The sequence below is a fragment of the Danio rerio genome, chromosome 16 (assembly GCF_052040795.2).
Source record: "Danio rerio strain M-AB ecotype USA chromosome 16, GRCz13ab, whole genome shotgun sequence".
Classification (NCBI taxonomy): Eukaryota; Metazoa; Chordata; class Actinopteri; order Cypriniformes; family Danionidae; genus Danio; species Danio rerio.
Window position 1 is genome coordinate 48950001 of NC_141036.1, and position 16111 is coordinate 48966111.

The 16111-nt window shown below is 38.1% G+C and overlaps 2 protein-coding genes across 5 annotated transcripts in view; both read left to right on the forward strand.

Moving 5' to 3' along the window:
• dpy19l1l (dpy-19-like 1, like (H. sapiens)) overlaps positions 1-16111 on the forward strand; it is a 754017-nt gene that overhangs the window by 537109 nt on the left and 200797 nt on the right. The window lies entirely within an intron of this gene.
• Positions 1-16111, forward strand: part of adam22 (ADAM metallopeptidase domain 22) — a 130623-nt gene that overhangs the window by 47063 nt on the left and 67449 nt on the right. For all 3 annotated transcript variants that reach the window (XM_087287689.1, XM_087287690.1, XM_087287693.1), the window contains exons 5-6: positions 2361-2443; positions 13842-13905. In XM_087287689.1, the coding sequence (XP_087143815.1) occupies positions 2361-2443; positions 13842-13905 (147 nt within the window). The remainder of the gene's footprint in view (positions 1-2360; positions 2444-13841; positions 13906-16111) is intronic.

Sequence of the window (16111 nt, forward strand, 5' to 3'; positions counted from 1 at the left end):
GCTTGTTTGTTTTTAAAATTCATAATAATGACAAAAAATACTAATTTGTGCATTTCCTGACTTCCTGGTGCAGCCAAGCTGCCGTTGTAGCTGGTGTATTCTGGGAAATTTTCTTACCCCTTGGTTTCGAGTGTGGTCCTGAAAAATCTTCGTTTCAACCCCTTAACACTATGCCTTTAGGCTAAAAAGAATTACAACACCCCTACTCCTTCACGTGAACGCACAAAATGAAGGGTAAGGGCAAGGACTAAGGGGTAGAATTGAGATTAGGCCTCAGTTTCATTCATTTTGTTTATATTAACATTTACTTTTTTTCAATATAAAATAGTGACAAAAAAGCCTTAACATGAGTGTCTTTGACAAATAAACAGATGTTCCTGAATGAATCAGCATTTCTGAACGATTCTGTTGAATGAATGATTCAATCACTCACTCAGTGTTTTCATTCTTTAGCTAATCAGCTTTTCTGAATGTATCAGTATAATGATTAATACATTCATGCAAACTTGCATGGTGGCGCAGTGGGTGGCACTGTTGCCTCAGAGCAAGAAGGTCACTGGTTCGATTCTCGGCTGGGTCAGTTAGCATTTCTGTGTGAAGTTTGCACATGAAGGGTGTGTACAGTGTTTTGTAGGTTGTAGGATGCTAGGCTACCAACATTGCTGTCACTCTAAAACAAGTTTTATTTATAGAAAAATTTACAAAGCATATGGAATAAATCACTGTCATAAATATTTTGTGCATAAATAAAATTCACGCATACGGAATTATAAAATCGTAAAGGAAAACGGAATGTACTCGTAATTTTACAAGGGTACAATTCCAAAATCTGCGATTAGAACAGACACAGATATTATAGTTAAGTGTTCAGTGATTCACTCATACTGCGCTCGCTGCCTGTAATGTTAACTTACATTATGCTAGCTCACTATCCTCGGCCCATCCTTTTTTTTGTAAAATGTCCAAGAAACACAGTGAAAATGGACCTCATTAAGTCTCATCCTTTATTACAGCTCATGACGGACATTTCTCAAAGAGGGAATACCAAAACTCTTACCTGATCGATGACTCTCGCCTGTGACAGTGGTGACGTAATTTTGACAGTGGAGTGTCGCTGTTGATTCGTACTCGTAATCAGGACTTTGTGTCCGTGGTAAAACAGTGTTTCGTTAAAGTACACCCATCGTAAATTTATTAGTTATATACAAACAAAGAAAATGTCGTAACTGTGTCTGTTCTAATTGCAGATTTTGGAATTGTAATTGGAAATTACGAGTACGTTCCGTTTTCCTTTACGATTTTATCATTACGGATGCGTGAATTTTATTTACGCACAAAATATATATGACAGTGATTTTATTCCATAAAGCACTGCAGTTTTTGGATGTTCTGTGTTTGTCTGAGATAATTAGTTTACTGAAATGTGTATATTCCATACAAGCTGAAGCTGATCGGTCAATTCTTGTCATGTGACTCGCGGTGCGCTCGCGGAATTCATTCAACTGGCTGTGTGCATCTGGAAGGTGCGAGCGCATCACGCCATTCGTGCGGGCAAGACGTGCACCTACATTGGAATCAACAAACGTGCGTGAACTCTAGAACGTCAGTAATATGCAAATTTGACGTATGACGTAATCTAATGACATTTAGTGACTTTTTGGGCAGAGCCTAGCACCCTTTTATTGAAAATAGTTGGCAACATTGGCTTCGCCCCTGCCTTTGTCCTCGGCAGCCGTAGCTGGATCTACAAACTTTCGATTCAAGCTACAGATAGGGCCTCCGCCAAAGAAATCCTGTTTTGTTACTTTTTTTTTTTTTTGTCAAATGATACTCATCAAATAAATACAATTCAAAATCATATTCATCTCCCTGGTCTTTCTGGTAGAACTATAAAAAAAAATCTTGTCCTGAAATACTTGGTATGGGATCGGAAAGAACATTACTGGTATCCCCCTTCCTACTATTGAGCAGTTTTGGTGCAGCTAACAACTAAATGTAGCTGTGACAGCAACTAAAGGCACAGCCAATAACAATGTAGGACTCAAATAGAGAATGTTATTGAACCCTTTCTGCATATCTATATTCATAAGAGTTGACAGAGTGCGTTATTTTATTTTGGAGGGGATTAAAGTATTAGTGGGGACAATTTAATAAATGTTGCTGGTATTTTCGCCCTTGCATTTAGCAGCTATTGGAATGCAGCTCGCAGCTGGTTCATATTATACAACTTCTCAGTTTAAAACAAAACAATAAATCAGATATTATAAAAGGGACGATTCTGACTGGATGAGTGACTGTGAAACAACAGACATTAGCAGTATGTTTTGTTCCTTATTATTATTGTTTGTTCCTCTCTGCAGGGTGGAGAACACTGTTATTACCATGGGAAAGTGCGTGATGTTCCCAAGTCATATGTGGCGCTTTCGACTTGCCACGGATTACAGTAAGTCCCTCTGTTGATGAGCTTCATGTCTGAATGAACACACAAACACACACGAGTTCACCAACGCAGCCTGACGCCGCTTACTTACAATTGCCCACAGAAGTGTCTCTTTCTAAGACACATTCATAAATAAGCACATGTTAGCGGGCCAAAGCTGCTATTATCCCATTCAACAATTAGAGCTGTATAATTACGGCATGCTATTATCCTCCTCTCATATAACACACTGATAATCTCAGTCTGCTTGTGTGTACAGTTTTTCTCTCCTGCACCATTGATGTAATGCTTATTGCTTCACGTTTAGCCTTGTGCTCCATTATTGCAAATGTAATGTATTTGTTGTGTAGGTTTTATGTTTGTATTGCTGGCGTACCTTCTATATGGCTGCAGTAAACGTATCTGCATGTCTCTATAGAGGCTTTCTCTCTCACACACACACCTCTCCGTGTGGCCCTCTGGGAAAGCTCAGTTCTTTCCGTCTGTATTTTTAGTGTGAGAAGGAGTCAGGTCAGATCCATCTCTCTCCCTCCTTCTCTCTCCCTCTCTCCCTCTCTCCCTCTCTGTCTCTCTCTCTCTCTCTCTCTCTCTCTCGCTGTATGTGAACGCAGAGTCAGGTCAAGATGTAACTCAGAAATGGAGCAGCACAATCTTTACGTTCACACTCGACACACTCAAATGTTTACTGTCTAAATATATTCTCTTCAATAAGAAAATCACATCCGCACAGATTTGGGAGGAAATGCTTTTGTTGTTTTATGTATGTGTTGTTTTAGTAAAGGAATTATGCAAGTCAGATGTAGTGTCAGAAAAGGTCAACCTTATATAACTACAATGTGAAAATATCAATATACAAAAAAAAAGCAATACAATAAATTAGCTGTTTTTTTTATACTTTGTGATTCATGTTTTTATTTTTCCCCGTTTATTTATGGTTTTGAATTGCGTTATGGGGTCTTGATCTTTCTTCCTACAACTTTTAACATTTTTAGGTTGACTTTTACTTTGAATAGTTTCAGTAGTTTAATTGATATACTGTCTGTGTTGGTCAGGGCCGGAGTGGGACTCTTTTTCAGCCCTGGAGTTTCAAGCCTTAGACCGGCCCACCTCAGTTCACCACTGACTATATTAAAATAAGGTCATTTCCAATTCAGTTTCTAATTACACTGTCACGTCTTTTTTGAGAAAACAGCTGTTTTAGAACTTAAAATGACCAACAACCCTTACAGCATTATATGTCTTAACAATAAAAATGAAAAAAAAAATGTTTCTCTGACGAGGACCGAACCCGGGATGGCGGCGTCGTAACTTAACGTGCTAACCACTGTACCACAATAGCTATACATTGAATGGTGACTTATCCAGGTATATCATCATTAACCTGCAGGCGCCATCTTGCTCACGAGGCTACGAAAAAATAGATAAATAGAGCAGAACTGCGGTAAAATAATGAATAAGAAGGCTGTGGTCAAGTAAATAAATAAATTATTTTTAAAAAGTGTGACTGCTGAGAGCGACAGATTCTGGACTCTTGTTAGGGACTCCTCGCGGCCAAAAAACGGACCGGCCCACCGGGAATTCTCCCGGTCCTCCCGATTAGCCAATCCGGGTCTGGGTTGGTGTTACATTATGTATATTACGGTTGGTGGTATATTACGGCAGGGGTTTTCAGAGAGAGACAATGAGGAGGGCACGAGAGAGACATTGAGGAGTGCACTCGAGTAAATTATGATGACGATTTTTATGTCTTCACGAGTGAGTCAGATTAATGTTAGCTCCACATCTAACCATCTTGCAAATGTAGAGTTTATGCGTTCAAGTAAAACATATACAAATAAAATAGACCAGGTGCTTTTTAAAATGAATGACAGTGAAGGAAAGTAAAACCGATGAGCCGTCTGACAAAAATGAGCCCTTCTTAATCAAATCAGCAGGATGGCCTTCTGGATCTTTCACTAACTTTGAAGACACTACTGACTACGCTTACATGGACATCTGTAATCTAATTATTAGCTCTAATAGACAATAATATAATTAAGGTGTTAACGTGAAGTGCTTTCATGTAAGAGTTTCCTGTAATTTTGGGTGACTTTAACTGCAGTTCGGCAGTTTCACTTTCACCTATGAACATTTCATTCATGCCCCCGTGACAAACTGAGGTATTAGACGCAAATAAGGAATAAGGACTGGTGGAAGAGTGTTGTTTTAATGGAATTTAATAACGCACGCTTAATGGAAAGAAATTGGAAACATCCACATTTTGCAATGTGCGTGTCTAGGGTCCTTTACTGACAGCCGAGTGTGTGGATCTTGTCGGAAAATATGGTGAAAAGTCCTACATGACGGTAATAGTTTGCTTGTTTACTTCAATAATACCACTAATATACATACTCCACTTCTTAATTCCATTTCTGTTTAGTTCAGTTATTCAATTCAATTCAATTCAGCTTTATTTGTATAGCGCTTTTACAATGTAGATTGTGTCAAAGCAGCTTCACATAAATGGTCATAGTAACTGGAACAGTGTGGTTCAGGTTTTAGTGTTTAAGTTCAGTTCAGTTCAGTTTAGCTCAGTTCAGTGTGATTTAATCATTACTGAGAGTTCAAACACTGAAGAGCAAATTCATCGATGCGTAGCTCTACCAATCCTGAACCATGCGAGGCAGTGGCGACAGTTATGACTTTAGTCGGATTAAGGTAATCAAAAATTGCTGTTTACATAGTAGACACTTAATCAGAGTATTTTCTTAATTGTATTAAAAATCTATTAAAGTATTAGTGTCTTTGTAAACATACTTAATGATCGACTCAAGCCACCGTCAGGACTCTGCAAACATGGCTTTCTGTATATAGGTACATCAAAAGCAAGTATGCCATGGCTCACACTTATTGACAATCGAGATGGGACGCGAGTGAAATTGGCCAAACTTGGTGGGTGTGTGTCCTAAAAGGTTAAAAACAGCCGTATTTCAGTACAAAAACCTTGTTGTTGACACTTTCTCAATCACTCCATGTCTGAAACATTGGCATTTCAAATTGTGCTTCGTTTAGGTGAGTGGGCTTGAAAACCACCTGTAGAAACTAGGGATGCTCTGTTCGATCGGCCGAAGATAATCACATTTCATGTCTCGATCAGTACTCACCAATCTGGCTGATCTCATGGACTGATCGCAGGTGTTTGTTTATGAGTTTACAAGTAGAGGAAGACAAGCGCTCAGCTATATACATAGCCTAAGCTGAAGTAAAATGAATTGTTTTCTGTAAAGCTGCTTTTGGCCATGACATGTTCACTTCTAAACGGTTATAAGAGATGTGTTTAAGGTTTTATTTGCAGCATCCTTAATTTATTCTCTTAGGTAAGATCTTCCCTTAAGGTTCATACTTGAAGGGAAAGTGTGCTCAATGCATTGTAAAGCTTGAAGCATCAGAATCGGTACTTGGTATCAGCGATCAATATGACAAAGGATTATCTTACATCTTGTAAAAGGTGTAAAATATGTGCCTTTTAATTTCTGCTTGTGTTCTTAGGGACTGATTTAAGGCCTGTGCATGTTGAAAAATGCATCATGCCATTCCTTTTGGACAAACAGTTGATTGGGAATGGTTTTATTTTTCAGCATAAAAGTGCACTGCTGGCACAGTGAAATCATATTTCTATGGAAAAACAGCTGATAACACACTCAAACTAAATGTTATGGAGACAGTATTGGATTACATGGGCAGACGGGAAAAAAAAATCAAATAGCCTAAATCTAAAGAAGAACTTTGACAAGTGGAAGCTTTCCATACCCCATTATTAAAGAAACCTTTAGGACAGTGTTGCACAGTGCCTCAGTGGTTAGCACTGCCGCCTCACAGCAAGAAGGTCGCTGATTCAAATCCCAGCTAGACCAGTAGGAATTTCTGTTTGGAGTTTGCATGTTCTCCTTGTGTTGTTGTGGGTTTCCTCCAGGTGTTCCGGTTTCTCCCATAGTCCAAACACATGCATTATAGGTGAATTGAATAAACTAAGTTGGCCGTAGAGTATGAGTGTGTGTGAATGGCTGTGTATGGGTGTTTCCCAATACTGGGTTGCAGCTGGAAGGGCATCCACTGCATAAAACATATGCTGGCGGTTCATTCCACTGTGGCAACCCCTGATTAATAAAGGAACTAAGCTAAAAGAAAAGAATGAAATCAATTCTGCGCAGCACCATGGCTAAGTTTTCAGAACTGTTGCCTCACAGCATGAAGGTCGCTGGTTCAAGTCCTGACTAGGCCAGTTGGCATTTCTGTGGAGTTTGCAAGTTCTCCCCTTTTCTGTGTGGGTTTACTCTGGGTGCTTTGGTTTCCCCCATAGTCCAAATACATGTGCTAAATTGGATTAACTAAATTGGCCGTTGTGTATGCGTGTGTGTGTAAATGCGAGAATGTTTGGGTGTTTCCCAGTACTGGGTTGCAGCTGGAAGGGCATCTGCTGCGTAAAGCATATGCTGGAATAATTGGCGGTTAATTCCGCTGTGGTGAGCCCTGATAAATAAGGGACTAAGGCTAAGGAAAATGAATGAATGAAACTCAAATCTTTTGAACAGTGATGTAAATATGAATCTGTATACAAAATATTGCATATTAGAGATGCGCGGTTGGCGGTTATAGCCGCGGACTCCGCGGATAAACCGCGGATCGGGCGGATGACGTTACGAAAAAATAATATTTTAATTAAATTCGGGCGGGTGGCGGGCGGTTGTACTGTTTTTATATTCATAGCTGGCGCACCAACGAAAAAGCCTAGGACTGACTTCACAGAATGGGAGGAGGAATCGGATACATTAATTCTGGATGAAGTGTACAGAAGTATTCCTCTACAAACTTCCGTATAGACGGATCAGCAGAGGAAAATCTACTTTCCTTTTGGGAGAAATAAGATCAGGCATTCCCATGACTACAGCACCTTTCCAAGAGAATTCTATGCATTTCAGCAACAAGTGCTGCGAGCGAGCGCTCCTTCAGTGCAGCAGGGCGCATTATAGTGGCTATGCAGGCGCCCGTCTGAATCCTGACACTGTAGATGCTATTTTATTCCTGCATTGTGCCAAGAAAAAATCAAACTAGACCTAAGGTCAGGCATATTAAACCAATTAGCCTATGTTATTTAGGCTATATATGTTCAATATAAACTTTTGAGTTCGGTCAGCTGATAATTTTACGTTCATATTGGTTTAGCCTATTCTATTCTAGACATGTTGGCCTCGCTTTTACGTTCCGAGGCTATTTTGCCAGAATTTCTTTGTCGCAAATTTAATGGCGTAGTATTTCGTTATGCTTCAAGTTTGAGGGGAATGGGGATGATCCTAAGTCCATGGGTTATTGGGGCACTTGTCATACATGCACTTTAGCCTGGTCAGGTTCGCTCAAAGAGGGATGGCATATCTATTTTTCTAATTTAATTTCTAATTGTGGGGGTGACTGAGCCTACAAGGCTTAGGCACGATATGACGTTTTTATTAAAAAATGTTTCAACTGTTTGCCAAAGCATGCGACAATTGCCTATGCCTACATTAAGATATTTATGTTAATATTTTTTTTTTACTGCCTGTTGTTTCTTTTGGCATATAAAATAGGTATTGTCTGATAGAGATATCAATAAAGGTTAATCTGTGTCGCAGAACTGTGTTGTTTCCGATTTCTACAAGCTCAATAACATCCACAGCAAAAAATAAAAAATAGTCGAAAAACTGTGCCCATTAATTAGATGTGCAAGGCAAGCAGGTATACGTTTTTGGGGTTGCTATGGACAACTACAAATGTAAACATTAATGTAAATGACTTATTCTATCTATTTACTAAAAAATTAAGTGAAATAGGCATTTAGTAGTAGGCTAAATAGCAGCATGTTGAAATGATGTGTCAATGCGTTTTCTATTAGGCTACAATAAAAAAAGTTGTACAGTACAGTGCGTTTAATTTAGGCTATTTATTTATTTTTGTCCCTGTGCGCCGATTGGAGACGGAGTTCACTGCTGATATTCTGAGAGCTCGGGCGCTTCTCATTTCTTATTTGTGCATCCTCGTTTCCTTTCCTTGCTTTCTTTCCTCGTGTTTCCACCCCACCGGGATACGAGGGAAGGACGCAAGGAGGAGACTGAAGGACCGAGGAATCGAATCAAGTGAAAAGACACGTCCTCGTATCTTTAGCGTCACTTCAAAGCGTCGTCAATTAATGACTTACACGTTTGGATTAACTGCATGTCTACATTAAAGTCATTCTCTATTCTGTAATGATCAATAAAGAAACATTCATTTAATAAAAAAAGGAATAAGCCATTCAAATAAAGAGCCCAATCAGCAGATGGCGGGCGGGTGCGGTTTTAAAAATTGGTCTAAAATGTTAGTGCGGATGGATGGCGGACGGATGATTAATTTTGTCATGCGGTTGCGGATGAAATAATAGCCCATCCGCGCATCTCTATTGCATATCACTATAGAAATGATAGTTTGTTATGTGTTATTATGAGAACAGTGTAGCTGCGTCCCAAATCGCATACTTATGCACTATTCTATGCCATTTTGTAGTATAAATAGTGTAAGTAGTGCGTTCACACTGAAAACTCTAAAAATAATAAGTGCACTTTAATTACCCGGATGATGCACTCATTCAGCCGCTAAAATGAAGTGTGGAATGATGGACACTTCACGCACTCAACGACCGCAGGTTTGCTTACGTAGCGGAAGGGGCGGAGCTATCGGACGCACATGTTGAATAACTTTATTTAATTTGGATGGTGAAAGCAAAATTCTTTTACGAGAGTGATTATAGCGCCTCCCGATAGTGATTGCGGCAATACTCACGGCAGGTATTATTTGATAATTCGGCCGTTTACTTCAATGATTTGGCAAACGTCATCTGGGAAACGGTTTGAATTTCCGCTTAGTAAAAAAACATTAGTGTGCCATTTGGGACGACACTACATACATATACTACCCTGTTGAGTGTGTAAGTGCATAAGTACATAGTGCATGAGTGCATAGTGTATAGTGTGCCATTTGGGACGCAGCTTGTGTGTAGGTGCGAGAGGGAGGGAACGGTGCTGCTGATACTGCAGTTTAATGGTGTTTTATCTTAATGCCATATTGCAGGTCAGACAAACAGCGTTACGCTCATGAAACAGTCACGGGCTGCTGATGACAGTCTACAGCAGACACTTTTAAAGCCATTCATCGACTGAGAGCTGTTTTACCTCTTGCAGATCATTGACCTGAAGTCATTAGTGATGTAGTTATGCTGTTCTGTTATAGTACACATTCGGCTATTATAGCTGTTTCAGATCCTCCGTCTGTCTGTGTGTCTGCCTTGTTAGTGGCTTTCTTAAATTACTATCAGTGAGAACAGAGGTTGTTCTAGTGAACTTAAAATTTTTAGCTATCCATTGAAAATGCGTTCATGCAGTACAGCTAAAGTCAAAATTATTCGCCCTCCTGTTACTTATTTGTTATATTTTTCACATGATGTATAACAGAGCAAGCAATTTTTCACAGTATTTCCTATTTTTTTTTTCTTGTATTTCCTATTTTTTTTTCTTCTGGAGAAAGTCTCATTTGTTTTATTTCAGCTATAATAAGTTTTTATTAATTAAAAAAAAAACTTTTAGGTTAATATTATTATCCCCCTCAAACAATACTATTTCGATAGCCTACAGAATAAACTACTGTTATACCAACGCAATCTCACGGCAATTCATAACTTTTTGATTTAGTGGCTAATTCGTATGAATTCGTACGATTAACATCGTACAATTTAGTATGATTTGCTCATCTTATTCATCACCCAATGATGGTTGGGTTTAGGGGCAGGGTTGGCTGCCACGCCTCCTTTTTAAAATCGTACATTTTCATATGACTCAACTTGTACGAATTAACGACTAAACTGACAAAGCGTAAAATAATTACGTTTTTCTCGTGAGATCAGGCTGGTTATACAGTGACTTGTTTAATTACCCTAACTTGCCTAATTAACCTAGTTTAGCCTTAAAAGTACAGTATGCAAGTTTGACACCCAGTGGCCGAACTTTGTATTGTACCCCTGGTTTAAAGCACACGCAAGAGCAGGTTGCCAGATTGACGACACCAACAAAGGCTGATTGAAATCATGTTCTAAATAAAAGCAACGGCATGCTATAGAAGGAATATTCTACATATTAAAAAGAAGTTTTGCTCTAACCAACACCTGAAATGTATATATTAGAAACGGCTTCTATTTCTTGCACTTGAACAACAGAAAATTGACAATGATTACTATGCCGCCCTTAGTTACAACGCAAAGGCTGAGATCCTTTTCACAGATATTTATTGCACTTAGCGGCAAATGCCGACATCCACATCGTAGAACTGAATAAATAGGTACAAAAACAACATCAGACACAAATTGAGATTTTAACGTACAACCTTAAAGTCATTAATAAACAACAATACATTCACATACCCATTTGCCTGCTTGTAAATAAGAGAGGAGGGGTACATCCTTAGATTTCCTGATTGGATGAGTTAAACCAAAGAATCTAGAATACACAAGACATGTCACTCTTATACTTTTAAATGGGGAAAAGTGTAACTGTCAATATGGCTATTGAAGCCCTGCCTTGTAGTACAGGAGCCAATTAGCGATCTCTATAGAATGACAAGTCTCCTGGGGAGGGGCTCGGACCAGACGTGAGTTTCTGCAGATTTTGTGTCATTTAACATTTAGAAATAAAACTAAATAGATAGATGTTGTTTAATCTTACTGGCTGATCGTAAAATGAAATGTAATAGTAAGCTTGGCAAGTCGTTTTGGAGAAGTTGATGTTTCCCGATTCAGATAGAATGCCTGAGCATACTGCCAGAGAGGTGTTTCAAAGATCGCCGCAGAGTGAAATGACTTGCCCTAAAGAGACTTTGCTTAAACTCACAAAAGAAACATCCTTAAATCTTGCTGTTACTTCCCTGTTTCATTTTCATGCAAGCGACCAACCCATAAATAGTATTTTTTTAGGCAAGATGGTAATGAAATGTGTCGCGGACGAACATGAGCGGGGCGGGGTTGTCGCAGACTAACGTGAAGAGGATTGGGGAGTCGCGGAAGAAAGTGAACAGCGGATGGTGGAGGAGGGTGGTTAAGGAGGTGGATCGGTAAAATTTGGCACAAATTTTAAGCCCTGGTGTAAACCTACACATATTAGTGGTATGGCATGAACAATTAATAATGTTAAAGAGGTTTAATATGTATTAATTAGATTATAAACCTCATCATTTTAATGGAGTGCAGTAAGTGCACTATTCTGTGCTTCTGAATGGCTGTGTTTAAATTTCTGTCGTGTTTCGTCTGGTGCAAACAGCCAAACTGCTTATCGCTGCAAATCTCATCACGTGTCGTGTTGTTAGCACAAGGGATTACAATGTAACCCACTCACCTAATGTTTACATTTGTATTATTTATGTTATTTGCTAATTTATAACCTCATGTGGAACTCTGAATCTGCATCTCATTTTGGAGGCTGCTACTGTCCGCTACTGCCCACAAAGGTCGCATTTTTGGTCGCAAACGCATGCTTTAAGAGCCTCCCTGACTGAATGAATGACACCAAGGCAACCCGGGGTGCTGGCATTGGAATGTTCCGGCATGTAACGCACAGTTTCAAAGCAGAATATCTGAAATCAGCATTTTTTCAGATAAACAAGAATGTTCACTTAGCATGTTTCTTGAATATCTGCAAACATATGATGGTGTTTTTATGCCTTAGAAGAGTCAAAAACGTACATACAGCACCTTTAAAATGTCACTTTAAGCTGAATACTAGTATCTTGAAAAATATCTAGTAAAATATTATTTACTGTCATCATGGCAAAGTTAAAAGAAAACAGTTATTAGAAATAAATTGTGAAAACTATTATATTTAGAAATGTGTTGAAAAAAATCTTCTTTCCATTAAACAGAAGTTGGGAAAAAAACATGCAGGGTGCTAAAAAATCAGGAAGGCTAATAATTCTAGCTCCAACTGTATAGAAGAAGGCGCTCTGTATTTATGAATGCAGTCAGACTGAAGGTCATTGTATGATCCTCACAATACGCGCAGCGCTTTCAGGAGTCACCTTGAGTGTCTCCGCGCCGTCTGGAGGTTTTCTGAGAGTCACGGACTGATTGATCTTCGAGATAGACTCCATCAGAGCAGAGAATGATATCCTCTCAGCATGTCTCAAGGCTAAAAGAGACACACACTCAGTTTCCATTACGCTTCATTAATTCCTCATCTATAGTCTTGCTGCACAATAAGTGTGAAAATTACCTGGATTTTGAGAGTCAGCACTGAAATAGATGGATGAATCTCATTAATGTGTGCTAAATGTTTGTGCACCATATTGTATTAAAAATGCATAGTAAACACTTTTATGTCCACAATGAAAACTGGATGTCCTTCACTGAATTGGCCATGCAACATGATGAGGTTTATGTGCAACAATATTGAATACCTTGTTTGCAACTTTTATTGTATTTAGTAAGGCTACACGATTTTGGAAAAATCTGACATTGCCATATTTTGTTTTTCTGCGATACAGTGCATCTGGAAAGTATTGATAGCGCTTCACTATTTCCACATTTTTTATGTTACAGCCTTATTCCAAAATGGATTAAATTCATTTATTTTCTTAAAATATTACACACGATACCCCATAATGACAATGTGGAAAAAGAGTTTTTGAAAATGTTGCAAATGTATTAAAAATAAAAAACCTGAAGAATCACATGTGCATCAGTATTCACAGCCTTTGCTCAATACTTTGTTGATGCACCTTTGGCAGCAATTACAGTCTCAACTTTTTTTGAATATGATGCCACAAGCTTGGCACACCTGTCTTTGGGAATTTTTGCTAGTTCCTCTTCGCAGTACCTCTCAAGCTCTATCAGGTTGGATGGGAAGCGACGGTGTACAGCCATTTTCAGATCTCTCCAGAGATGTTCAATAGGATTTAGGTTTAGGCTCTGGCTGGGCCACTCAAGGACATTCACCGAGTTGTTGTGAAGCCGCTCCATTGATATTTTGGTGGTGTGCTCTTTAGGTCATTGTCCTGCTGGAAGATAACCTATCGCCCCAGTCTATATGTACAATATGTATAGCTCTGGGTTTAATACAATTTTATCGTACATTTTTTAAAGGAAGATGAAGGTGTAGGTTCTATGTGGTTGTTAAATGAAAAGCTTTTCTATAAAAAAGTTGAAAAAACTCCTGCAAGTTCTGAAAGAGATCAAACCTCATATACATATAACATATTACTTTAGTAACGCAACTTGGGGGAGTAACTCAATATTGTAATGCACTACTTTCAAAAGGTAACTTTCCCCAACACTGCTGGTTAGATGCTCACCATCTCTTTTTCCCCCTCTCTTTAGTGGGATGTTCTTTGATGGGAATCACACCTACATGATCGAACCAGGAGGAGAAAATACCACAAGTGTAAGTACAAGTAAAGTGTTTTGTTTCTTTGTTTTTACTGGCTTTCTACATCTCTACTTTGGTGTTATTCATTCATTTTCCTTCGGCTTAGTCCCTAATCGGCTTAGTCTCTGTCGCCACAGCATAATGAACCACCAATTATTCCAGCATATGTTTTATACAGCGGATGCCTTTCCAGCCACAACCCAATACTGGGAAACACCCATACACTCTCACATTCACACACACACACACACACACACACACACACACACACACACACACACACACACACTCACACACACTCATACACTATGGGCAGTTTTTGTTTTTCCAATTCACCTATAGCGCATATCTTTGTAACCGGAGCCATTGAGCCCACCGTGCTGCCGTACTTTGGTGTCCATAGATGAAACTTGACAATGATTGTTTAAGACAAGGAGATGACCAGAGCAGTTTAACAGGGCTTTTCCTGCGCAGACAGGTAATATGTTAAATGATAAGTCCATCACACAGTCGATAGAGACACCTGACTCTGCAAAAGCACAGTTATTATCTGCTAATGGAAGAATCCAACATGAACAGTCACAGAGAATGAGCAAGGCGTATCTGTGAAAGGCGAGCTGAAGCTGCGTCACTGAGACACTGATGCTGAAGAAAAAGAATATATCAATTCTCAGCCACAGAATCATTCACAGAGGAACTTGCTAATGAAGGGATTTAGAGCTGCGATGAAGGTTAAAATGTTAAAGTTCTCTTATTAACGGGAGAATGAAACCCGTTCAGTGACACATGAGGGAGCTTATGATCCGATCTGAGTTTGCTTTTATTCTGTCACAGTCTTATCCTTATTATGCCATCAGAAATAAGGAGATTTCAATATATAATGAACGAAACATATATAATTTTGACCATATTTCTAAATATAATTAATTCAAATTTACTATTAGTAAATTAGTATTCGATACATGCATACAGGGCACTGCATTAATGAGCATTCACCCCCTTTTGAAAATTTATATTCTCAGTGGATGTAAACAATATGTTTTGGTGCGTTTTCAAAACAGTTTTACTAAACAATTATATTCATGAATCTGAAAGTGTGGTCAACTAACAGAAAATAGAAAGATAATACATTTAAATTCAGTGTTCTAAAAAAAACTAAGTAGAAAATTTTATCTAAATTTAATATTTTATGGTTCTCTTGATTTTTCCTCTTTATTAAAATGTTTGTAAATTATATTTTCTCATCACATATTAAACATTTTTGGACCGTTAGTTATTTTGTTACATTAGCTCCAGTTTTGGCTTTGGTACTGACTAATTTAATGCATATAAACAATTATATATTGTATAGCATACTATAGAAATTGTTCATTTAAAAGAGAAATGTGTAAAGGGTGTACTCATTTATGCTATGCACTGTAATATTTTATAGTAATGTTAATGTATATACACACACGCACATTCATGCAGAAATACAATTTTTAAAAAGAGGGAAAGAAGATGCATTTGTTATTTCAACTAAAAAAATTTTCTTCAGACATACCACTTATAAACCAACTAGATTGCTAAAATCATCAACATTATACTAATAAGCTCTCCAGTAAAAAAAAAATACATGCTGTTGGAATCTTTCTAAAGTCATTTTACCACCCTGTAATATGGCTCAAAACTGATTTTTTTTTTACTAGACTAATTTACATCCATAAATGTATAAAATATAATTTAGATAAACATTTACATTTTTACATATTTATATTTACATATTTATAACTATAATGTAACTAATAGTAGATATGAACCAAAAAAAAACTGTTGTGGAAATTGGTACCAAGAAGTAATACATTATCAGAACAAACAAACATAGTTCAATTGAAAAAAAGAAACTAATACAGAGACAAATGTTACAGAACATTTATTAGACACAGAAGTCGAAACAGGACAAAAGGTAAAACAACAATACCTTTAAACAAGACAAGGAACAAAAATTGGGATGCAGTGACAGTCAAATAATTCGCTGAGCAGTGACTTTTGACGCTCATAAACAATCATAAAGTCCTCGTGCTGCAGGAATTAGGAGGTTTGCTAAAGGTGCCACTGTCATGCAGTGGGGGGTTTGCGTCTTTAATAATCTACAGCAGTTTGCATTCATTGAACAGTAAGACTGATTAATAAACACATATGAAACAGTCTCTTAAAAGTCTTCATTTTCGGGCTCAGCCCA